Source organism: Acomys minous (genome assembly GCF_964271855.1).
Source record: "Acomys minous genome assembly, chromosome: 12".
NCBI classification, from domain to species: domain Eukaryota; kingdom Metazoa; phylum Chordata; class Mammalia; order Rodentia; family Muridae; genus Acomys; species Acomys minous.
In genome coordinates, this window is record NC_140493.1 from 10,286,885 (window position 1) to 10,311,409 (window position 24,525).

Genomic DNA, 24,525 nt, shown 5'->3' on the forward strand with positions numbered 1-24,525 from the left:
GACTGCTGAAAGCCAAGAAGTCATACCATTTCAGTGTATTGGAGATATCAATAAAGTGAAGACACAATATTTCATTTCATTTTATGTAAAAAACAGAATATTCCAACCTTCCACTATCTATATTAAATACTAACTTAAGTAGGTTTTCTAATGAAGCTTCTCTGCAGATTTTATACATCTGTCCTGAATGTCTGTTTCATTCATTGACTTGGTCGTGTGTGTGTGTGTGTGTGTGTGTGTGTGTGAATATGTGGAGCATGTGTCTCCAAAAAGGCCACATCTAGATTGCCAGACAGACATTTTATTCTCCTGATATACCCAAAAATGGGTACAGTTCCATTTGCTTAACCACAGGCCACCGCTCATAAGTCTGACTGTGTTGCATAGTCTTGAGGTTTTCTGGAAACTGCTTGAACCCTAAGTCATCGTTAACGCTTGCCTTTTACTCTCCCCTAACCTTTGTAGAGGGTCATGGGTGGAAAGGCTCTGTTGTGTCAAACTAAGGAAAAGAAGGGCTGTGGGCCTGATGGAGGTTAGCAAGGTGGCCCTGGGTGCTGGCAGGGTGAGACACCAAGTAGGCTAGGAGCCCCTTCATTAAGCCATGCTGTTCTGTGCTCATCTGTGTGGGCTGCTGTCTTTGCAGTAAGAAGGGCAGGGTTCGCCAAGGGCATCTTGTTCTATTTCTGAAGCTCAGGGTTGTAGCAAAGAGTCTGAAGAAGCATTTCTGGCAGGTTCCACACAGAGCTAGGAGACATGGGAGCTCTGGATCTGTTACTGCATCTAGAAGGTCTGACAAGTTTTAGGTGTGCTCTCCTTCAATTTACCATGCTAGCCCTGTTTCACAGTTGTGGCCAAGAAGTCAACTCAGCTGTCTCACTTGGAGGTTGATCTAGAATTAGACTGTTCATAGATTCTTCTAAGTCACTCTTTAAGGCAAGGACCCAGAAGGGACCTCATGAGCTAGGCAGGCGTAAAGCAGAGCCTGTAGCTTCCTGTTAACCCCCATCAGGCCTTGGAGCTCTCTTTCCAGCCTTGTACCTCCCTACGATTTGCTCACAGTTTCTCATTCAACTGAAGTGTAAATGTCTTTATGTTTTTATGGTTCTCTATGGAGAAGAAATCGTAACTCTTCCATCTGGCCTTGGCAGCTCACTTGTTAGTCATGGGCTACAGCTGTTTTGGACTTCTAGACTTTTGTATAGTAAGGGAACACATGGCTCCACCATCACGTGGTTTATTCTGAAAAAAGACAATCATCATACCACTGAGGAGTAGCAGCTACTGTTTATCACTCATTTGTCACCACTGTACTAAGCACGCCACACACAGCTGATGTAACCTTCGCAACGAGAGCAGGTTATGACTCAAGATAAGGAAACTTGGGCTTAAAATGGAGGAAGGAAACTAGTGCTCCCAAAGCAGCAGTGGGCCTGGAAGTCAAAAGCACCTCATCCCAGGAACTGTATCTCAGTAATTATCACCTAACAACTCTTGAGAATTGGCACCACCTTTACTTTGAAAGCGTTCAAAGCGGTAGCTTTTTGTTGTATAGATGATAATACGCAAAAGCGATGACAAGCTCTTTCCCCTCTAACACTTTACAGGAAACAAGAGGAAACGAGAGCTCTCGGGCAGCCCGTGAGAAACATGAAGAAATAAATACATTACATACTTGTAAAATACGATCCCCTTCTCGAATCCGGCCATCCTTGGCAGCAATGCTATTTGGGTCAACCTGTAATAGAGAGGGCATACATCTTCAGGGCCACACACTAGCCTTCTAAGAGCTTCCAATGTAGTTTTAAGACATATTAAGATATTGTAGTTTTAGACTATATTGGCTCAAAAAATTCTCTATTTATTCATGACAGGGTGAACGCCATGTTTTACCTGGTGAAAATCTCTATTTCTAAGGCTGTAAATGAACCACGTTAGAGTTAACAGTAATAAAACGGACTGGGGTGTAGCTTCACTTACAGGCCATTTTCTACCCATTTTTACCTCTATTTCTGCCTTCATTTTTCACATCATCTCAGTAACTTCTGAAGCCCAGTTGTCACAGTCCTTATCTGGCAGGACACTATGATCATGTTAACAACAGAACTTTTCTGGACCCAGAGAATTGATGGCATGTAATGTGATCTGTAAATACTACTGGAGATCTCTTAGGAAATCTGATAGATATCTCATTTCAGTCTCACAAGTATGTTATATTTAAAGAGATTTTAAACCTGTATTGTTCAAGGATGAAAGAAATCTATCTGTTCATACTGTTACTTGGTGCCACTTTACCTATGGTGCTAATATTATCAGCTTTGCATCGTTAAAACAAACAGGGATTTAAAGCTCTGCTAAGAATGTTCCAATTTTTTAACAGGTCTAACTTGAGTGATGGCTTTCAGTTTGCTGAAGGTGATTTTAACCGTTTAGTTCCTGTGATAGTTGCAAATCACTTATACAGGTTTGTTGCATCGAAGCATCTTCTCTCAGTTATTTCAAGTACTGCATGAAGTCAACCCATTCAGTTCCAACATTACATGTCATCTCCTTGCTAGGACCCATGTAAAAATGGAGAGTAAGATGGTGAATCAAGCAAAAGGCCCTATGATCACATGTAGGCATTACAAGGCCAACTCTTTCCAGCTGCACGTGTTTGGTTCCTGTGGCCTCTTTATCACCTCTGATAAGCAAAGTTTGAAGTCCGACAGATTTAAATACCAAACAGAGACTTACCAGCATGAAGAGGATATTATTATTAATGAATTGTGCCCTCTTTTAAGAGCCACCCATCATGTTCAAACTTTGTCCTTAAAACTTAAATCAGCACCGGGCGTGGTGGCACACGCCTTTAATCCCAGCACTTGGGAGGCAGAGGCAGGCGGATCGCTGTGAGTTCAAGGCCAGCCTGGTCTACAAAGCGAGTCCAGGATAGCCAAGGCTACACAGAGAAACCCTGTCTCCAAAACCAAACAAACTCCTTTAATCAAACCATCTGGAAAGCTGCCTGTTTCTGTATACATTACAGAAAAGGTTTCAGGAAGAATTTCTTTACTCTTCCATCCCTTAGCGAGAGGCTTCCTCTTAAAGAAGTATCCAAACGAAACACTCTCTGGAGGATTTTCCATGTGGGATGAAGCCAGCAAAACGAGAAAGAACTATACTATTCTATATTTTCAGAGTAGAGCGATAAAGAAAACTACCATTCTGTATAGTAAGAGTTGTGTTGCTCTCCAAGTGTGTGAGTAGCGGGTCTCTTGCACATTCTAAGCCACTCTGTAGAACACTACTGTACTGCGTTTCTTCTCAGCTACTGTTTTTTTTTAAATTTTTTTTATTAATTTATTCTTGTTACATCTCAATGGTTATCCCATCCCTTGTATCCTCCCATTCTTCCCTCCCTCCCATTTTCCCCTTACTCCCCTCCCCTATGACTGTTCCTGAGGGGGATTTCCTCCCTCTGTATATGCTCATAGGGTATCAATTCTTTTCACGGTAGCCATGAAAGCTCAGACCCCAAGAGAACATTACCATCTAGTTTGCCTAACCCTTGTAGACATAGCTGCAGGACCTAAGCTCTGTAATGTGCACATCTTTATGTATGACCACATATGTATGTGTCCTCTGCATGCATGCTGTTGTTGTATAGCTTGAGGTGGTTTTGGCCTTCTTTACAGTGAAAGTGGGGAGGTGTCCTTGATTCTTTGGCCTCTCTTGGGACCCTTTTCTTCCTACTGGGTTGCCTCCTCCAGCCTTGATTTGAGGGTTTGTGTCTAGACTCTTTGCATCTTGTTATGCCATATTTGGTTGGTATCCCTGGGAGGCCTGCTCTTTTCTGAAGGAAAATGGAGGAGCAGGAGATCTAGAAAAGAGGAGAGGTTGGTGAGAAACTGGGAGGGGTGGGGGCTGCAGTTGGGATGCATCGTGTGAGAGAATAAATAAATACATAATATTTATAATTTAAAAAGACATATACCTTTTTTTTTTTTTTTACTTTTTTTTCTGAAATGATCTACCTTTCCTGAAATCTGCTGTAGTATATTTTGCTTGATAGTCTTTCAAGCTAACACTAAAATGGCGACTCGGATGTCGTTCTTTGCCTTTTGAGAATGATCTTGTGGTTGAATAAAAGAAATGGGCAGATGTACTTCTTGGGTATTTAAATCTATCCCCCCCCCAGAGTAAAAGAGGTGATTATCATGCCTGCTAGTTTAAAATAATTAGCCAATACTGTTTTTAGCAGAGTATAAAAGATGCAATGGAACGGAAGGACAAATGTTTGGAGACCAGGGCAAAGCTCAGCCTGCTGCTCTCTTATGGGAATTTATTCAAATTTAGACAATGTTACCACTTTCACACTTTTCCTTGCTGGGACTCTGCAGGGAAAGCCTCCACTCTAAACAAGCTGATGATAATTGCATTACTTGGGCAGCATAATTTGCTTCCCTAATTGAAAGTGGCAAGAATTGGAAGGCAGCCAGTTCTCCGCATTCAGGCCTTGGAAAGAGGCTTTTCCCCTCCTGAGCCCTGTCAAGTCACCCCTCCTTTCTACCCGCCCCCCCCTTCCCGGCCTCTCCACAGCATCTCACCTCGCTCACATAAATGCCTGTGTCTTCTTCATCGTCGGTTCGGTAGCAGACCGTCAGGCCTAGCTTCTCTTGACTGCTAACGCGGCACAGCTCGACCTCCTGAGGGGATGGCAGCATATTGAGACATTAACCTCAGAATGGAAACCCAAAGATGTAATTCTGGCTACTGTGAAAAGTTTCAAACATTACTGTCTAACATGTCAAATTAACTTTTGTAACCAAAGATCATTGAAATATTTGTTCATCGTGATTTGTTGTATAGTTGGCATTTCAAGTTTTCATTTCAAAATTGGAAATATACGGAATCGCATGAATTTGCACACCAAACTGCACGGACTATTAAGCTGGAATTATAAAGTACTTGAGAATGTCAAAGAAGTCAGAGAATAAGCTTCACAAACGCTGTTACTGTATTTTCATCTGTCGTATAATGAAATGACATAAATTTGAATAAAGAAGCACTATACTGAGTTTTTCTGTCAGCTCTTCCTTTGTGTTTTGTATAGTGTGTTGAGAAGCAAGGGTTTGTGTAGGTCAAGTCAAAGTTTTCTATTTTTCTGTGGAAACCCTCACCCTTGGAAAGCAGTGGGTTCATCCAGCTGAAGGGAGAGACATTGACCACCACATGGGGCAAAGGCAGTGATTCAGAATGCAGCAGTGAAGGGACAAGAAAATACATTCCCTGACACGCACCACTAAGGGGCTGGGGGTGCCAGCCCCAGGTCATGTGTACTGAGTCCATTTCCTGATTTATGTTCAGTAAAATAACAATAAATTCCAGTTCCATCTAATGAAATGGGCTTGTGCCACTTTCTGACACAGACTAGGATAAATCACACAATTCCAAGTGTTGGGACACAAAATTGCAGCTATAAGCTTGGGAAACTCGTTCCTCTTGTGGAGAGTGTAAGACCTATCACTAAATAATCAGAGGAGAGAGAAGAGTGTAATTGGGAGGGAAGCCTAAAGCAAGGAAGGCTCCCGAGTTCAGTCCTGTGGAGCTGTGTCCTTCTCAGTTCAGTCAGCGCCTGGTCTCCATTGCTAGAAGCAGGAGTCTAGTCATAGGCTCCGCCATGGCCAAGAAAAATATCACTATTCTCTCCCAATCTTTCTTTGTCTGCGTAGATTTTTGCAAAAGCCAGCCCATAGTTAAGAAGTCTTTCCTTTTTGATGGGAAACGTGTGCATGTGTATGTGTGAATAAAAACATTATGAGACTGAATAATATAATATATGTCTATTTTTCACAAACTGAATGTTGCAATGCTAACCCTCAAGGCACTTGTCTGATTACGAGGTGGGACCTTAGAAAGGTCATTAGGTTATGAGTGGCAAGGCCATGAATGGGGCGCCCATAAAACAGGTAGATAGCACAATTTCCCTGAGGCATGCAGGTCACAGAGAGATGGCATCCTCGGAGAGAAAGTGAGCCCGGTGAGACACCAGACTGCTTCTGCTTCGATATTGAACATCCTAGCTCCGGAAGTCAGAGAGGTGTCTGTACTTTGTTTTTTGTTTTTCCAAGACAGGGTTTCTCTGTGTTAGCCTTGGCTGTCCTGGACTCACTTTGTAGGCCAGGCTGGCCTTGAACTTACAGCAACCCACCTGCCTCTGCTTCCCGAATGCTGGGAATAAAGGCATGCGCCACTATGCCCAACACATCTGTACTTTGTAAGTCACCCAATTTTCAGGGGTTTGCTATGGAATAAACTAAGAGAGCAAGTCCCAGCTTAGCTACCCAAGAATTGAAATACTGGTGCTAAATACAGAAAAGTCCACTTGGCTGCAAACAAGAGGGTGCTTTCAACAGCATTCTGAAAGATTTGGAGAAAACCCCTCCCTTCGGTTTAGTATATCAGAGACGTCCTTGTCACCGAGTAATAACCATTTGTTTAAATGATGTGCTGTAAACTACGGATAAATCCTTAACGAGGACATTTATTATCATAAAGTCCAATGACCAATAATTTCATAGCCAACAGCAAATAAAACAAAATTTAGTCCTCTACCCTGAGACAAGTGCTGCAAATTCATGCAAATTGAAAACCGCAGGGTGTAAGTGTGCAGAGGCTCTGTAAGCTACGAAAAGCAAGCTAGAGGAGAACGCCAATGAACATGCCAAACTGAATGAGGAAGAGCCCATGAGGCCTCACTCTACACAAAGCAGTAAGGCAGCTGGGAACAGGAGAGATGGTCCTTCCCAGGAAAGAGCATACAAATTGGTCGTTCAGTGCCAAACAGTCAGCTTGAAAATATACATGCAACTGGGCCTGATGGTGCACATCTTTAATCCCAGCACTCAGGCAGAGGCAGGCAGATCTCTAAGTTCGAGGTCAGCCTATTCTACATCGTGAGTTCCAGGAGAGCCAGAGCTATCTGGTTAGACACGGTGTCAAGAAAAACAAAACAATAAATAAATAAATAAAGAAAGAAAGAAAGAAAGAAAGAAAAAAAGAAAGAAATGATCTTCTGATCCGTAGTTAGATGATTTATCCATTGCACCACTGGTCCGAATGGGGATGCTTGAATCTCACTCAGAAGAGGAAATATAATCAATATCTGAAGTAGATTGAGGGAGGGATCTGGGTTGGAGATGGGTGGGGAGAGTAATGTGTGTGAGGATCAGGTGTGGGGAGAGCCGGGGTTAGGGGTATGGAGAGCACTGGGGGAGAGAACAGAAATTGGTGGAGGAGCATTTCTGGGACAGGGTACGCCCCCTGGAGACTATGGAGGTGACTCTAGCTGAGACTCCTAGCAGTAGAGGTTAAGGAACCTGAGGTAGCCTCCTCCTGTAGTCATGTGGGACTTCTGGTGGAGGGAGGGGGACATCAACCTACCCATAAAACCTTCAACCCAAAAGTCTGGCCTGCCTACAAAAAGTGTAGGGATAAAGATGGAACAGATATTAAGGGAATGGCAAACTAATGACTGGCCCAACTTGAAACCCACCCCATGGGAGATAGCCAACCTCTGTCACTATTAATGATTCTCTACTATGCCTGTAGACAGGAGCAACAGTACGGTGAGCAAAGATGCCTACTGTCCCAAAGAGGCCTCTGAGGAAATCTGTACACACTGCAGAAAGCTGTCTTTGGAGCTCTGACATCAAGGCCATCAAAGGCCCTCTATAAGGACTTCTACTGTCTCCTCAAAGCGAAGGAAAGGTGTCTCATGCTGGGGAAGGCATTTGCATACAGGTGTACATCTCGGTGGCTGCTCAGAATTTTCAGTTTTCTGTTCACTTTGGGGTCTGTCCAGGAGGGCCATATCAGAGTGCTGTGCAGTGAGACTGAATGATCTACCAACAGCAGGGCCACAGGAGCTATGCATATGGCCCCAATACCACCCCAAACATCAAAGAGGCTACCTAGGAATTCAAAGGAAATAAACACTGAAGACCTTGAGGTAAAAAACAATTTTTTTTCAATATTGTTACTGTTGAACCTGCGAAGAGGATATTAAAGGTTGTCTGTCTACCTAGTCTAGATTTCCAGTTCACTTTCTGAGATAGCCCTCACTCTCTTTGTCCGGATGCCTGCAGTGGACTTTCTGCGTGGGTGTTTTAGGCTTCCCATTTAACCGCCCACCATCAAAATCATTTATTTGCTGTGAGTTTCTGCTCCCTTGCAAGTGTACTTGAGAAATAAAACTGATAAATGAACCCCCTTCAAAAGACTCATTGTTGTAATTCGTGTAAAATGTGCCATGATAGTACAAGTTTAGGAAAAAATTCCTTTTGACTTCCAAAAGATTGAACATTTGCAGAGCTTACAGCGAAGTGCCTAATACCCCACGAAATAATTTAAGAATATGTACTTAACCTGCTGCCCAGGCTGTTTAAAGCTAACCTTCCTTTGAGGGAACCGTGTACCATCCAACCTTACTGTGCCTTGGACTGCTTATGCAATCAGCTTTTACAACCTAAGCTAATGCCCAGCTGTGATCTCAAGTTATATTCTCTCCCATGCCTCTGACCTAGAACAATGCATAGGTGCATGTCTGTGTGTTTTGGTAATTATTTGCTGGAGGCAGCCAGTGCTTTAAAGCAACCTCAAAAAACAAGTATCTACCACAACTGTTGCAAACGTCACGGATATTGCTTGATGACACATGCGCAGTGTTGTTTACTATTCTGGGTCAGGAGAGTTACCTCTTTCTTTGTAAAACTGTTAAAAGATCTCTGGAGTGAACTCCTCATTCCCTCCCTATGCCGTGTTTTCTGTGCTGTTCAGTAAGTACAGAGAAAGGCCAGAGACAGAAGCAGGGTCAGCCGGATACCAGAGGGACGCATACAATAGATGACACATAGATAGGCCAGTAGCCGTGATCTACAGACAGATGGAAGATGTGAGGAGAGGAGAGGAGAGGAGAGGAAATTCAGACTTGGGCTCATTCTTGGTCAGATTAATCCAGGAAATAATGCTATGTTTCATTCCTTAATGCAACATCATAAGGTTTTGGTGTCTCTGGAGTTTTCTTTAACACATTCACTAAAGGAACTGTGGGGCTTGAGGATGGTTAAGGATGCCAGCTTCTTTTCCAGATAACTCCTGTTTGATTCCTAGCACCCTCTTGGTGGCTTACAATCATCTACAGTAAGATCCAGGGGGCTTTGGCACTTTCTCCTAGAACTCCATGGGCAGTCATACAAATAGGCAAATGCTCATATGCATACATATGCATAATATAATAAAATAACTTTCAAAATATCATGTAAAATGTGATTCAACAGGGGTTAGTGCATATCACTGCAGGCAGAAAACATGGCTTCCTGTGTGTGCACAGGTGTTTGGAAGCCAAGAGCGAATGCTAGTCTGTTCCTCATTCACCCTCTACCATTAAAAAGTAGTTTATATATATATATTTTTTGATTTAATGTGTGTGTATAGGTCTGAGTACAACTTGTAGGAGTCTGTTCTCTCCTACCATACAGTTTCAGGGGATGAGCTTGGGTATTCAGGCTTGCAGATGACTACCTTTTCTTGAAGACGGGCCCTCTAAAACTGAGCCAGGAGTTTGCTGACTGGCAAGAGTGGCTGGGGTGTAGGCCCCAGGAATGCTTCTGTCTTGGTCTCCTCAGCCCTGGGATTACAGGTAGGTGTCAGTATGCTTTTGTTTACATGAAGGCTGAGCTCCACAATCAGGTTTTAGAGTTTGTATGGTAATCCCTTTCCATACTGAGCTGACTCATCAGCCACACACAGCTTTAACTCAAGGACTGAACTTCCATGGTAAAACTTCAAGCACTGAAGAAGGTTCAAGTACAATGACTTCGATCTCGCAACTCACAAGGCAGGGAACCCAGCGCCAGTGTGGGCCTGCACTGCTTCCTGTGGGTAGCTGCACCATTCACACTGGTTTATGGAAGCCCACACTTTATAGTGGAGGTTCATGTAGTTCTATGATGAAGTCACTTATGAGCAGCTGTCAATAGCATGTTGGTTTGAATCCAGGGTAGATATGCAGACAGTGTGAGATGAGGCTCCAACAGAAGCTCCATCCAGCACTCTTCTCTAAGTCCCAAGCTAGTTTCTGAAGAACTGCCTCCAGCAATGCATCCTGCATCCTGCATCTTCATGCCCAACTCTTCGTTACCAGGAATCCAGTTGAAAAACAGAAAAATGAAAGCCTACTGGCTTCTCCACAGAGACAATTCATGGGTGTGTGTGAACTTCAGGCCTCCTGCACTGATGGTGACAGCAGTGCTAACTTCATATACATCATTGTGACAGCAAATGGGTGCCTTGCATACCCAGCATAGCCACATTCACTTTGCCATAAGAGCACCCTTCAAAAATGCTGTGCGCTGGGAATGGATAAAGTTTATTCTAAACCATGACATCCATTCCTGTGAGAATTAGGTTGTATATGGAAGGAGAGTGAAAAAAGACTGGAGTCAGCTTCCCCTTGGTGGGGAGGCCTGATGGCACTCAAAGAAAGAATAAGCAGGCTACCAAGATGAGACTTGATAGCCTATGACCATATAGTGGAGGAGGAGGTCCCTCTTGGTCTTTGACCTAGCGGAGGGGAGTAGGGTGAAAGCGGGAAGGAGGGAGCAATGGGAGGATACAAGTGATGGGATAACAATTGAGTTGTAATCTGAATAAATTGATAAAATTTTTAAAATTAAAAAAAAAAGATTGGAGTCAGAAGAGCTTTCTGTAAAACATCCTAGCCTTAGGACAAGAGTGAGCCTTTTAATAATGAGATATCTTTCCACTTAGTTAGAGCCACTATATTTTCATTAAATAGAGAAGGTGAGAGCATGGGTAAAGGAGAAAGATAACACAGTGTTGGAAATGCAAGCTACTACAGGCATTTGGAAATCAGTATGGAGGGCTCTCTATGCCCCATATGACCCAGCTACCCCACCACGCAGTCAATATACAAAGGAAGAGGAATCCATGAGTCACAGAGGCACCTGCATCTCATGCTAATTGCAGCACTAATCACAATCACCAATGTATGCAAACAACCAGGGTCCAGGAACAAATGAATGAACCAAAAGGTGTTGCTTATATTCAGCATGGAATCCGGCTCAGCTGTGAAACCAACATTCTATGCCATTTGCAGCATTGCAGCAATGTGGGTGGAGGCCATCATGTTAGGTGAACTGGCCCTCACTAAAACAAATATCGAGTTTGTTTTATCTCATTATTTATATGAGAATAAAAAAATGGATCCCATAGAAGCGAAAAGTAGAGGAGTGTTTCCCAGATCCTGTAAGGGTAGGGGAGAGAGAAAGAGTGAATGGCTCACAGACACCAAGGTGCAGCCCTGGCCTGGGAGGAAGATTTCCCATGGTGTCTTGAATACCTGTCCTTGACAGGAATATTGACTAGTCCAAAGTAGCCAGTAGGAAGGATTTTGAATGTTTGCAAAATAATGAAATGACCAGTGTTGGAGGCAATGGATTTAATTAAATTGACCCAATCATCACAAATCATATACATGGTTTAAGTATCACATTCAACTCCAGAAATACTCAAAATTATTATGTCAGAATAAGAATATATTTATTTCAAAAGCATGAGAATTTTTACAGAAAGCAATTGTGTTATAATAATGATAATGATGCCACACAACAGATCTGTTGTGGGAAAAGGAGAAGAGTGGAGAGGGGGGAGAGAGCGGGGGTGGGGGAGAAGAGACAGACAGACAGACAGACAGACAGACAGCAGGTCATTTTTATCTGGTGGGCACCTGGCTGCAGCAGGTGATGGTGTCAGAGGTTGAAGGTCCCTAGAGGCGGATCTGCCTATATGCTAATAAGTTGTATTAGAGCATCGTGAAAAAATTATCTTTTATGATTGAGTCTAGGGAGGGACCAAGAATTTGTAAAGAAAACAACAATCAAACGTCTGTACTGTAGGTAGGGCTCTCTAAGCACAGTGGCCTCCAAGCACTGAGTGAAAAAAATGAAGAGTTAGCATTAGTCAAGCTGAAAGAACATCCTAGGCCAGACAGGACATCTCAAAGGAGACAGTCAGGGAAAGGAGAGCCTTTCACATCACTGTCTTCACTCAGTGTTGTAATATTGATAATAGCTAAGAAAATGCCTGGAAAGCTATTTTAAAAAATCATATGAAGTTGAGGAAAATTTAACCCCTGCAGAGAAAGAAAGCCCTTCACTACTTTAATCCCACTACTTTCAAGGCAATGGAAGTCCACACCACACTTCCAAGAATATAAACAACAAAACCTTTGGAATGCACAAATCCCAGTGATGGCATCATTGCATATAGAACAAATTATGCAGCACCAACTAAATCTCATTTTTTTCAGCACGTAAGTGTAGGAGGTAAGGCAGACAGCCAAGTTTTCTTGCCAACTTCCTCACTTCTGGCCCCTTAGCAACAATTTGTTTTCCATTGGGATTATTCCTCGATTTACTATATGAGTACAGGCTTTATGAAATCCTTGAGAAAAATAGACCCAAGTTGTCTGCTCCTCATCGTGGGCAAATCTGTGTGTGACAGATCGTGTTTTCTCGGTCTTTCGAGGAAACTGTCACTACTGGTAGGTAATCATTTAAGAGTCTAGGGACCGCAGGCTACCAAGAAGAGACTTGATACCCTATGAGCATATACAGGGGGAGGAGGTCCCCCTCAGTCACAGTCATAGGGGAGGAGAGTAAGGGAAAAATGGGAGGGAGGGAGGAATGGGAGGATACAAGGGAGGGGATAACCATTGAGATGTAATATGAATAAATTAATAAAATAAAATAAAGAATCTAGGGACCCATGGTTTCAGAGTTGGGTCTCGATCGCTGAGAGGAGCTGGAAATGATTTCTGGTTATCTTTGTGATGACATTGCCAACTTTCGCAGTCATTGGTGATGATTAGTTCTTGGGAGTTTTCCATCAAAACAACTTAAAATACCAACACAATGTACAGGCAATATTTGCTAATGTCACTCTAAACGTTGTTTTATTAGCACTTGTTAACTGTATGTGACAAAAGGCTTCATAACATGTATGTTTATAATGTATGGATACAATATTTCATACATGTATATATGGTACTCATGTTAGATATATAGTTTGAAATACATGTAAGGTATTTATCATATTTATACCCCTATTGCCTACATTGGCCTGCCTGGTCTGCTATTACTATTCACTTCATTTCTTCTTTCATATCTCTTTGTGTGTTGCTGTTCAACTCCATACATGAGAGATAATATATGGTGTTTATCCTCATGAGTCTGGCTTTTCTCACTTATGATGATGTTCTCTAGCTCAAATCCTTTTGTTTTTAAAGACATGATCTCATCCTTCTTAGTGGAGTGTATTCACCAGTGGTCCTTATTCACTCATCTGGATGGCACTTAGTCTCATCACATGACTTGGCTCTTAGTATAATGACTTAGAATCCTTTGGATACGTGCCTGGTAGAAGTATAGCTAGATTATACGTAGTTCTATTCTTAGGTATTGAAAGAATTGCCATATGGATTTCCATAGTGACTATAATATTTACATTCCCACCAATAGTGTATAAAGTTTCTGCTTTCCCTATATGCTTGCCAACATTTGATATTTTTTCCTTGGTGACAGTCATTCTGACTGATGTAATATGGAATCTCAGGATAGTTTTGCATTTCCCAATGGCTGAGAGTGGTGAACATTTTTTTTTCTTGTATTTCTTGTGTACTTGCGAATTGTCTGCTCTGTTTATCTCTTCACTTGTTGGTTGGGTTATTTATTTTTCTAGTGTTTACATTTTTTTAAGTAATATTTTTTATTAGCACATATTCATTGGGTATGGCACTGGGTTTTGTATGGACATTTCATGCAAGTATAAAATACAATTCATCCATCTTTTAGTCTAGGCAATCAGTACATGTGCTTTCATTTCAAAGTAACAATTTTAAACATTCCATTCTCTGGGGAGCTCAAATGCTCTCAGATTCTTCCTTTGGCTCCTTTATTCTCAGACTAAACATTCACTTTGTCTATGACATTTATACTTTCCTCTGTGAATAATTCTCTCATACTTTTACCTGTGTATTTATATTGCTTTCAATCCACATATAGGCCAAATGATGTTTCATAAAAATCTATACTGCTTTTGTTCATGTAGAACAAAGCCATTGCTGTTACGTCCACCTGTTTGCTTCATTGTATTCCTGTCTGAGAAGCTGAGCAGCCCTGCATGAGAACACACACCTCAGTGGCCAGGGAGGCTCAGTGGAAATCCGTTCCTCACATATCGGTGGGGCTGCTTGAAAACCACTGCAGCTTCTGTGTCCGACTTGCTTTTCCACTCTCTTTTTTTATTTCCCAGTTTTAAATTTGTTCTTTGAGAATTTTGCCCAAGGTGTGTTGGTTATCTATACCTCTTCCTCAACTTCTTCCAGACCCACCCTCCCTTCCAAACTCACCTATCTTTGTGTCTCCTTCCCTTTAAACCTGTCATGTCCAATTTGTGTTGCACATATATATGTGCAATACACACACATATGTTTATATATGTATATGTATATGTGGCTTTGGACGTGTGGTCTTCCACTGGAGTCTAGTCCAATTACCAGAGACTATACTCTTAAAGAAAACCAAGTCTCTATCTCCCAGAGGCTATAGTTTGACCCTAGTTCCTCAGTTGGGTGGAGATATTTGCCTTCCTCCCTGTTCCAAAGTTGGTGAGTGGCTAAGGCGATTTCTCTCCTGCTTTCTTAAAAGCTGTTGTGGTTTTTCTTCCTTGTCTCAAAGTTCCAATATAAACTTCCCCCCATTAGTTGATATCTCATCTCAGACTGTTATGTTATTTTGAGGCACACTCCATCTTTCCAGTCTCCTAGGCTGTTATTTCATACCCCTTTTCCTGCAGCCCTGCTGTGGCGCCTTTTCTCTCCTCGTGATTACTAGTCAGCTTTGTCCATGTTCCATGAAAGACGAGGAAGCCACAAGATGAAAACTCCTTCTTCATCTCTCTTCGGTCACTGTGTTTGTCTACAAGAATCATATCCACTCCTACTGCTGCTCTTCTGTTGACGAAAGAGCCCAACCCTATCAGAGGCAAATGCTTCCACTTCTGTCCTGTAAACCAGGTCTAGGGTTTCCATCATGAAATTATTCTTTTATTCTTGTCATTACTCCCTCTTTCCTTATAAAACCAGTTCATTGGACATGAGTGCACACACACGCACATGAGAGAGAGAGAGAGAGGGAGAGAGAGAGAGAGAGAGAGAGAGAGAGAGAGAGAGAGAGAGAGAGAGAGAGAGAGAGAGAGAATTTTTCTCATTGTATAGGGCAGAAAAAGAACTCCCAAAGAAGCACTGGTCACCTTGAGATTGGGGTTGCTAGAAGAACCCAGCTGAATGTCTTGGAATTAGGAAGACCGAATTTTTTTCAAAAGGAGGCATATCGATCATGCAAAGGCACAGAGATATGGAACAACGCTCCCTGTCAGAGGGACTTTAAACAGTTAGTGGGTTGTAAATGAAGAGTTTAAAGTTGAGGTCAGTGAGGGGTCATACGTAAATGAAATGAAAAGACAGGACAATAGCTAGATGATGTGTATAAGACAGCCAACCGTAGTATGATAAGTAACCCAAATTCTCTCCCCCCCCCCCCCAGGTATTAGAAAATATTCTAACATCATGACAAATACCTGGGATAGTCAACTTTTAAAAATGAAGGTTAATTTGGCTCAGGATTTTGGAGTTTTAAATCCATAATTATTTGACATCTTTTCTTCTGGGTCTTTGGCTGCATAGCGTATTCTGGTTGGAGTTGTTGGCAAAGGCTATTTACCTCATAGCTGTCTGAAAGAAAGGAGTGGCAGGAAAGATCCGGGGTCCCACGAACTCCTTCAAAGATAAGCCTCCACTCGCCTAACTCCTCTAGGCCTGACTCTGTAAACAGTATCTTTCTTTATTCATGTTGCATCCGTCCTTTTTCCTCCCCCACACACTTTCTAAACACTCATATCCTGCCCTGGCTTTAAAGAGTTTATACAAATCAAACACTATGCTAAAATGCTTGTGAAAGTGTTGCCTTTTTAAATTTGAAATGAGCGAGAGTGTGTGCAGTAGTTGTTCGTGGACTGTCCAGTGCTCCTTCCTGTCTTTTTGGAAATGAGATGCTGAGGTTTTTTTTTTTTTCTTAGCAGAATTACAGTTCCTTTCACTGTCTATGCACATGTTTAGGGCCAATTTCCAGCCTGAAGAATGGACCCACAGCCCAGATGTTCATACACAGTATTAGTGCCCTTTCAAGGGTCTCATTCGAGCTCATCCAACACAGGTGCATGCCTTTCACTGATGCAGAATAAAAGAGCTGTCTTTCCTTTTGCACTTGAACTTGAAAAAAATCTAGGTCGGGAGCAGCTCAAGCTTAATACTGCCACAATATGTAGAATCTGGAGAGAGGCTCCAAAATGGGAAGATAAAACCAAAAGACATGAGAAGACCAAAAGTGCAGGGGCAAAGCTGTAGTTCCTAGCTCGAGTTATAGCAGCACACCTTTGCGATTTCCAGTTAGGGGGAAAAAGCTTTTTTTCCTTTTTCCTAAGAGTTTGTTTTGGATTTCTCCTTCTTGCACCAGTCTTAATTGATTCCAATAGCTACTGGAAACCTTGTTTTGTAGATAGGAGAACTCAAACCCAGCATGGATATTTATATGTGGTCAGTCATGGGCTTTAACCCATCGGAAGCAGAAATGGAACACATGTCCTCTCTTTGCATCTTCAAACTCCAAGGCTTAATTGTTTCTAATTAATAAATTTTTCTAGGCTACTGGTCACTGAGAGGCTCCCTGTATAGACGGAGACTTAAGGATAAGAATTCAGTGAGACATGTGATCCAGTCAGATGAGAGGGGCCATGATGGGGAAGGCTCCAGCGAGAGCCCCTGGATGTTTGGGAGAAGACTCATAACCAAAGTCCTTGTCAGAGGACAGAGAGGGTGCTCAAGACACAGAGATGTAGATTTTCATCTTACATAAGCTACAAATTGTAAATTAGGTCTATTGAGAGAAAGCAAGGACTTGTTTTTCTAGCGTTTAATAGACTAGCATTTAGCCGACTCAAAAATTCCTTCTCTTTTAACTTGACTGCTGGTTCAATTATTCAGGAAATTAACATAATTACATATTTTATGAAATTATTTGACCCTTAGGGATATCTTATCTATATTTCCGCCTCTCATCAGTGGAGGTAACTTTCTCATATTGAGCTGGTGGTTTAATGGCAGAGTTCAGGTGAAAACCCATCGGCTTTCTAGACGTCACTCAGCTGTATCAGCTGCTTTTGGCTTGATCATTCATTATTCTTTAATTGCCACATAGGAGCTTGGACTAGGGGTGCCAGGAAGGGTGTGTGGGGTGTAGTGGAATGCTTGAAGGGGCTGAAGGACACTGGAGGACACCTGCCGCACAGGTGAGAGGTGCAGACACAGAGCCACCACTGAGAACTTAGTGTTTCCTGTAAAACAAGCCTTGTCAGGGTGATGACCAGAGAAAAGATTTGAGCTGAAAACACCTTTGTATTCTTTCAGCCTCCCAGTGTCTGTAGCAAATGTTAGAAGAAGAAAAGAGCTGGCTAAACTTTTATATCAGAGCCCTGCCTGGAGAGGCTCAGTGCCTGGTGTCATTTCAATGGGGACACTGCTGTACTGTTACCTGGCTGTCTTCATTGTTCCTTTGTCCCCACATTTGTAAGCTGTCTTCTTTGAATTACTGAAAATGGGTTTCATAGAAAGAAAGTGTTAGCAACAGTTCTTTGGTTCGCTTTCTGTGTGCTTTCTGGGGAGTCACAAGTTGGAAAGGGCGGGGAACAGCTCTCTTTGGCTTGATTGTGGTCTTTGGTTACTTTCACGCTGGCCATGTTTTCAGAAAAGGAGATGAGCTAACACAATAAGACCTGCAGTTTGGGATGTTGCTTTGCAGTTACAAACAACCCCTGTCTAAACACTGAGATGCTGCAGGCATTCACTTGAGAAAGGCTACATGCTCTGTCCGAATAGGCAGAGAGACAACATATAGCTCTTCCATTGTGCAGGAGTCAGAGGGAAATCCGAGCCTTCATAGGATTGCCGTGGGAGCAGGAAAACTGAACTACAGGATTATAAAACCAGGATGGAATGGTTAACATTATGACAGCTCTTCAAGTGGAAACCAATGCCACCGACTGTCAGTCTTTTTGATATATGGAAAACCATGCTAAGCATGTGAGGCAGAAGTTGTAAAAAAAAAAAATAGAAGGTAGGACAGGTGGAGAGAGATAACAGAATCAAAGTTAAGAGTTCTAGTGCTGCAATTTAAAATACACCCATGGAATAGGCTTGGTTATAGCTAGATCTGAAAGTCTGACCTAGATAGCAAAGATGTGGCTTATTATTAACTGGAACTAAGAGTTAATGAAAAGAAGAAAAAAAAAACAGTAGCATGTTAATTTACAAACTCTGTTTCTTGAACCTGGATGGAGATGTTGATCAGAATCAGTCCACATCGCATGCTTCGTGTCGCAGCTATGAGGTGACAAGCAATGGGAACCGCGGCCAAAATTCTGCAAACTCAGGTTTTCCATAGGCCAGTGGCTCTCAACCTGTGGGTGGGTTGCAACCCCTCTGGGGGCTGTATATCAGATACTTACATCACAATTCAGAACAGTAGTGAAATTATGATTATGAAGTAACAACAAAACAGTTTTATGGTTGGGGGAGGGGTCACCAGAATATGATAAACTGTATAGAAGGGGTGGCAGCATTTAGGAGGCTGAGAACCACTGCCATAGGTAGTTCAGATTAAGCAGAAATGTCACAGTAATCCTAAAAGAGTTTTTAGTTTGTGAACATTATATAAAATGGAACTGTGTGCCAGGGTTTATATTATTTTAATTTTCATATTCTATTTTTATACTCATTGCTTTTAAACATTGGCTAAGAACATGATCGGGCAATGATTTCAAAATCTCCCCAGGCTCTTCAGTGAAAAAAAAAATCTATAACTAATATTTTATTATAAAATATAATGGTGAGTAGAAAATGTAATCCCTAAAACTGATGATTAAAAGAACTTTGTTGTTCTTTGTTTTAGATTAACACCACAGAGCAAATAACTATTTTCCTGATAAATATATACCGATTAATCATAGGGAGATGGGCCGGTCCCATGTTTGTACAGCAGTTCATATTTCTACATTTTTCTCATTGACTAGACTCCCAGTGAGATCCTCACTTGACAGATCATTCTAGATCTCTTCTTTCTATTCCTTCCTTCTGGAGCTACCTTAAAATTTTTTTTTTTTTAATCTCTTCACTTTACATACTGGTGGTGGCCCCATCCCCCCATCCCTCCTCACCTCCAAATCCATCCCTCCTTCCTTCTCTCCCCTCCCCTATTCCTCAGAAAAGGGGAGCCACGTTACCCACCCCCCCCCAGCTCATCAGGTCACATCAGGACTGAATATGTCCTCTTCCCTGGTGGCCTGGTGCCTCCACGCAGGAAGCAATGGAAAACCTGGCAAGAGAGTCCATGCCAGAGACAGCCCCCGCACTCTACCGTATATACAAGTGTATCGTATACAGAAAGTGTACCACAGCTTTATATTACTGGCCAAAAAAAAAAAAATGTAATAATATGCACTAAAATCAGTCAGTGGACCTGAGTATCCGATGAATGAGAAAACAGGGTCTACATTGATCTATTTTAGATATTATACATTAAATTCCAGACTGGAAGACGCCCCAGGTCTGTGTTGACACAACAGAAATTTTTCAGCGCTCACCAAGAGCTTCTCTTTGTTTGAAAAGAATCCAGGAAGTTTTTCAGCATGAATTATTAAGGAAACATAAAAGGAAGATTAACAAGGAAGGGATAGGAAATAAATAAACCTGTTGACAGATGCACTGTCCTTCCCTCAGCTGGTTTCCGGAGCTGGAAATAGGCTTTTGAATGAAGCACTGGGCTCTAATTACACATTTCTTCTCAGCTATTTTACACCATGGACTGCAGGGTTTCCCATGGCCGTCATAACAGGAAAAGGTATCGGACACTAAAAGCGCTGCGTTGATCCCACCAGTGCAGCAGTCACTGGCCAAATTTTCAGTCGTTTTCTTATTTGATAAAATAAGGGTTTTGCTTGTGTTTGCTTATTTGAGTTTGTGTGTGTATGTGTTGTAGTTGTTGCTGTTTGAGTGTGTGTGTGTGTGTGTGTGTGTCGTAGTTGTTGCTGTCTGAATGTGTGTGTGTGTGTGTGTGTGTCGTAGTTTTTGCTGTTTGAAAAAGGCTCTCACTTTGTAGCTCAGGCTGGCCTTGAACTCGTGATGTTCTGACATCAGTCTCACCGTCAGTGATATAATAACTGGCCTGAGCCACTGTCCCTAGTTCAAGATTGTTAATATAACCAAATATGTACATATACTTCCCACTTAACAAAGGAAATTAAACTCTTAAAATATATTTATTAAAAAATATTTTTAAAAAGGTTACAAAGTGCTGATGCTAACATTTTTGTTTCATTCACAGGTTTCCCCTTACTCAAAAACAAAAGCAAATAAAACCAGCGACACCCTCAAGGCACAGGAGCTTTCTAATCAGGCAGAAACCAGTTCCATTTAGATACAATCTTCCAGAAGGAGCAAGCTCGCTGCAGAGAGGTTTGCACATTCCCAGTTTCCAGCAGAGCTCCTACAAAATGCACACATCTTATTTACAGCCAAATGTCATGAACAGGGATTTTCTGCGTTAGTCACAGCTCTTTGCTGCATGTATACACTCACACTTAACAGTTCACTGAAGAGTTAGCACTGCCATCATGTTCTCATCTGTTTTTAAAAAACCAAAACCTAAGTGATGGTCTAGACTTTTGTGAACTAGTGTATTTTCATGTGGAAATATTTCTATCCATACAGATTATATATATAATATATATGTGTGTGTGTGTGTGTGTGTGTGTGTGTGTCTGTGTCTGTGTGTCTGTGTATACATACATACACATTCAATTTTGAATTCTAGCGAATATTGGTAACTGGAGTCTGTTATTTGCAATTTCAAGGAATTTTAGTAGTGTTCGAAAATATTTGAATAGACAAATGAATTACCTAATTTGAAACTAATTTTTCATCTAACTATTCATTTACTAAGATTCTTTCCTGCTTTATTTGCCCATGTGTGCAATGAATTGCTTTTGCACTGGGCTTCTGGCTAATCAGCACGCTTCTCTCCTCAGTGGTCAGTTCATCTGATCACCTTGATCATTCAAGAGGTAATTTCAAGCATTGTATTATATATTCTGCATTTTCTTTTGTTAAGAATGGACCAGTGAAGTTAACTGAAATTGTATCAGCATTTTTACTACCATGTAATTATTCTCTCTCTTTCTCTCCATATGTATATATGGATATATATATATATCCATTTATCTGTCTAAGTTTCTTCTCTTCTCTCCTCTCTTCTATTCTCTTTTCTTTTCTTTTTTTTTTTTTTTCTATAATTCTGGACATTAAACCATGAACCTCATACCCTGAGCCTCATACTCACTTAGCACCTCCTTTGGAAGTGCACCTCCAGCCCATGTAGTTTTTAACCAGTTGAGTGTTCTAACAGCCTTCAGTATCTTAAACAATAGTTCGAAGAAATATTTATTAAGGGGGAAGTGATCCTGATAAGATGTTAAATAATAAAGCATGCCACAAATTTATATAATACATGAAACTGTTTTTAAAATTTTTACAGATTTTTAGATTTTATTTGTGTGTTTGTGTGTATGTGAATGTGTGTGTGTGAGTGTTTGTGAGCGTGTATGTGAGTTTGTGAATGTGTGTGTGTGTTGTTTGTGAGTGTAAGTGTGTGTGAGCATGTTTGAGTATAAGAATGTGTTTTTGGCATGTAAGTGATGTCACCTGAGTGCAGGTGACTCTGGGGCCATTGATGTGACTAACTTTGAAAAGGCAGCACCTGCTCCTGCCTCAGAAACATTCTCTAGGCCATTAAAAGGTTTTATATTTAAAGGAAAATTCTTATACAGTTGACATAACAGCAGTTGGCATCTACTGCTGTTATTCTAATAACTACTTTCTATTTAATGTTTTCTTGTATTTCCAACATTTTTGCTCTGAGTAGCTATTTATTTAAAATCATAAATATTTTAAAATATAAATAGTAATCATTTGGTATTGAAAAGGTAAATATTGGGTACCACAGGCATCATGGGAGTCTGCAAATCTCTATTCCTTCCTTTTCATCTTTTGTTTATAGGAAAACATTAGTTTTTAAAAAAAAATAAGAGAAAATGTAATTTGATCCAGTGGGGTGAATGGAAACCAATCAAGCAGCACAATCCAACCATGCCCAAGGCAAGAGCTCAGCGCAGACAACAGCCTATGGTGTCTCATAAGAGAAACAAGAGGGAATGTAGGCACACAAAGAAATGTGATTCCATGGCTCCTACAGGGCAGAGCCAGCAATGCCTGACACGCTTGTGAGAACTTGCCATTTGAAAATGTCACAGAGATAAGAAAACAGAAGAAGGTGACTTCATCTTCAGGGAAGGAGAGGCATTGCTCTCGCTCTTGCTTCCTCAGAGTACAACCATGCTCTTCAGTTCCAGCATGCTGGTTCCCGGAGTCTCTGTGCCACTGGCAAAGCTGGTGTCGCCACAGGGGACACCAGTGACAAGGGGCACAAGCCTGATCTTGCCAAGCTCATTCCGGCTCTTATGGCTTTACCAGGCCGGCCTAGGCTTCCACGGTTATTTCTTTATCCTCCAACTTAAGTATCTTTAAGACAACTGACCTTTGCCTATGAACTGGCTCGCCTATCTTCCAAACCTACTCCATCTGCCGTTGTTGTGATCCGGGGCCTACAATAGCTCCCCATAGAGTGTTCTTCTACACCTGCAGGTATGGCTGATTGTGCTGCTTAATAAACAGCTTAACATGTCATGGCATGCTGAGCTAAAGGCTTCCTGTGGATGAACGGAGCCCAAGACTGGTGCAGTAGACCCTCTCCGGTGTTATCCCAAACACTTTCCCATTGTTTCTTTCTCACTCTGGGATTTACAGATGCAGCGAACCTGGGTTAGGACACATTCCTCAATTCTACCAAGGCAGCTTTCTCCTCAACAGTACCATTCTGGATTGAAACTCTGCGTAGGATTGATGCTGAGTGAACTATACCCTTCCAAAGGCTGGAGACAATGAGGGAGGGAAGTTGTTTCCGTGTTGCTGTGGAACCTTGCCTGGTGTAACTGCCCAGGGTGCAGTTGCTAAGTCAAGGCACACACTAAGACTACACCTTCACCGTTCCCCTTCACCAAAAGAGCTCTTGAGCCTTGTGGGGAAACATCTTCCCTGGCTCAGTTGAGAGCTGACAGTGGTCTTAGAAGGGACGGGGTGGACCTTCGGGGTCTCTGCTTTCCCAGTAGGCTTTGTGGTATCTGAGCCTGTCTCCAAGTGTGAGATAGATGGCCGATGGCCAGTGTAGAGGTTCGGGCTGTACATGAAGCTATATATGCCAAGAATCCTGCTGAAACCAGCGCATGCTGCTGATAAACTTTTGTATTACTAAGATCTCTCTGTTTCTCTCTGTCTCTCTGTCTCTCTCTCTCTCTCTCTCTCTCTCTCTCTTTCTGTCTCTCTCTGTATCTCTCTCTCTCTCTTTCTCTTTCTCTCTCTCTCTCTCTCTCTCTCTCTCTCTCTCTCTCTCTCACACACACACACACACACACACCACTGAGAAGATGAAAATAAGAGAAGTTGGAGAATACTCAGGAAGGAGACTAACGATCCCTTCCGTAGATATTTCTTTTTAGAGCAGTTTCGCGTTGATAGAGAAATTGACCTGATGATATAGATATTTTTATATAGTCAATCGCTTTCCTATGCATACATAGCCATCTCCATTATCAATATCTGGTACCAAAGCAGGATATTTACAAGTGAGCCTACATATAACATCCAAACTCCATAGTTGTCATCAGGATTTAGTCTTTCTTTTCATCCTATCGGTTTAAGAGAAAGGTATGGTGGCATCTATCTGTCTTTATAAGTAAGAGTGTGGGTGAAAGTACCTTCACTTCTCAAAAAGTGGGATCTGCTTGCATCTCCAGGCACATTAGCACAGTTTTGCCTTTTCACTTGGTGGGACTCCTCATTCCTCTTCAGACTCAGGAGTTTGGATCTCTGCCTCCTTCATGTGCTTTCAAGACTTGGTCACTCCTTTGTCCTGATGCAGAATCATCATGTGGATGAACCGCAACAGATCCAGCCGTCTACGGAGGGGCATCTTATACTCCATGTTTTAGCCATTTTAAAGCAAATTTTAATCTTGACAGATCTTTGGTGATTTAAGGGAACCTTGGACCACAGGACCAACAGTGCCACAGGACATGAAAAACAGGAAGTAAAGTCCAGAGACACCCTAGGTGAGGAGCCTGATAGGAGATGACGGAGATGGGTGAAGCCAGGAACCCCAAGACCATGTAGACTTGGGGTTA

The 24,525-nt window shown here is 41.9% G+C and overlaps 1 protein-coding gene across 1 annotated transcript in view; it reads right to left on the minus strand.

Moving 5' to 3' along the window:
• The window catches only part of PDZRN4 (PDZ domain containing ring finger 4), a gene marked incomplete at its 5' end in the record, with an annotated part of 346,998 nt that overhangs the window by 21,955 nt on the left and 300,518 nt on the right, over window positions 1–24,525 (minus strand). The window contains 2 exon segments of the mRNA XM_084749464.1: window positions 1,673–1,735; window positions 4,587–4,685. Of these exon segments, the coding sequence (XP_084605590.1) occupies window positions 1,673–1,735; window positions 4,587–4,685 (162 nt within the window).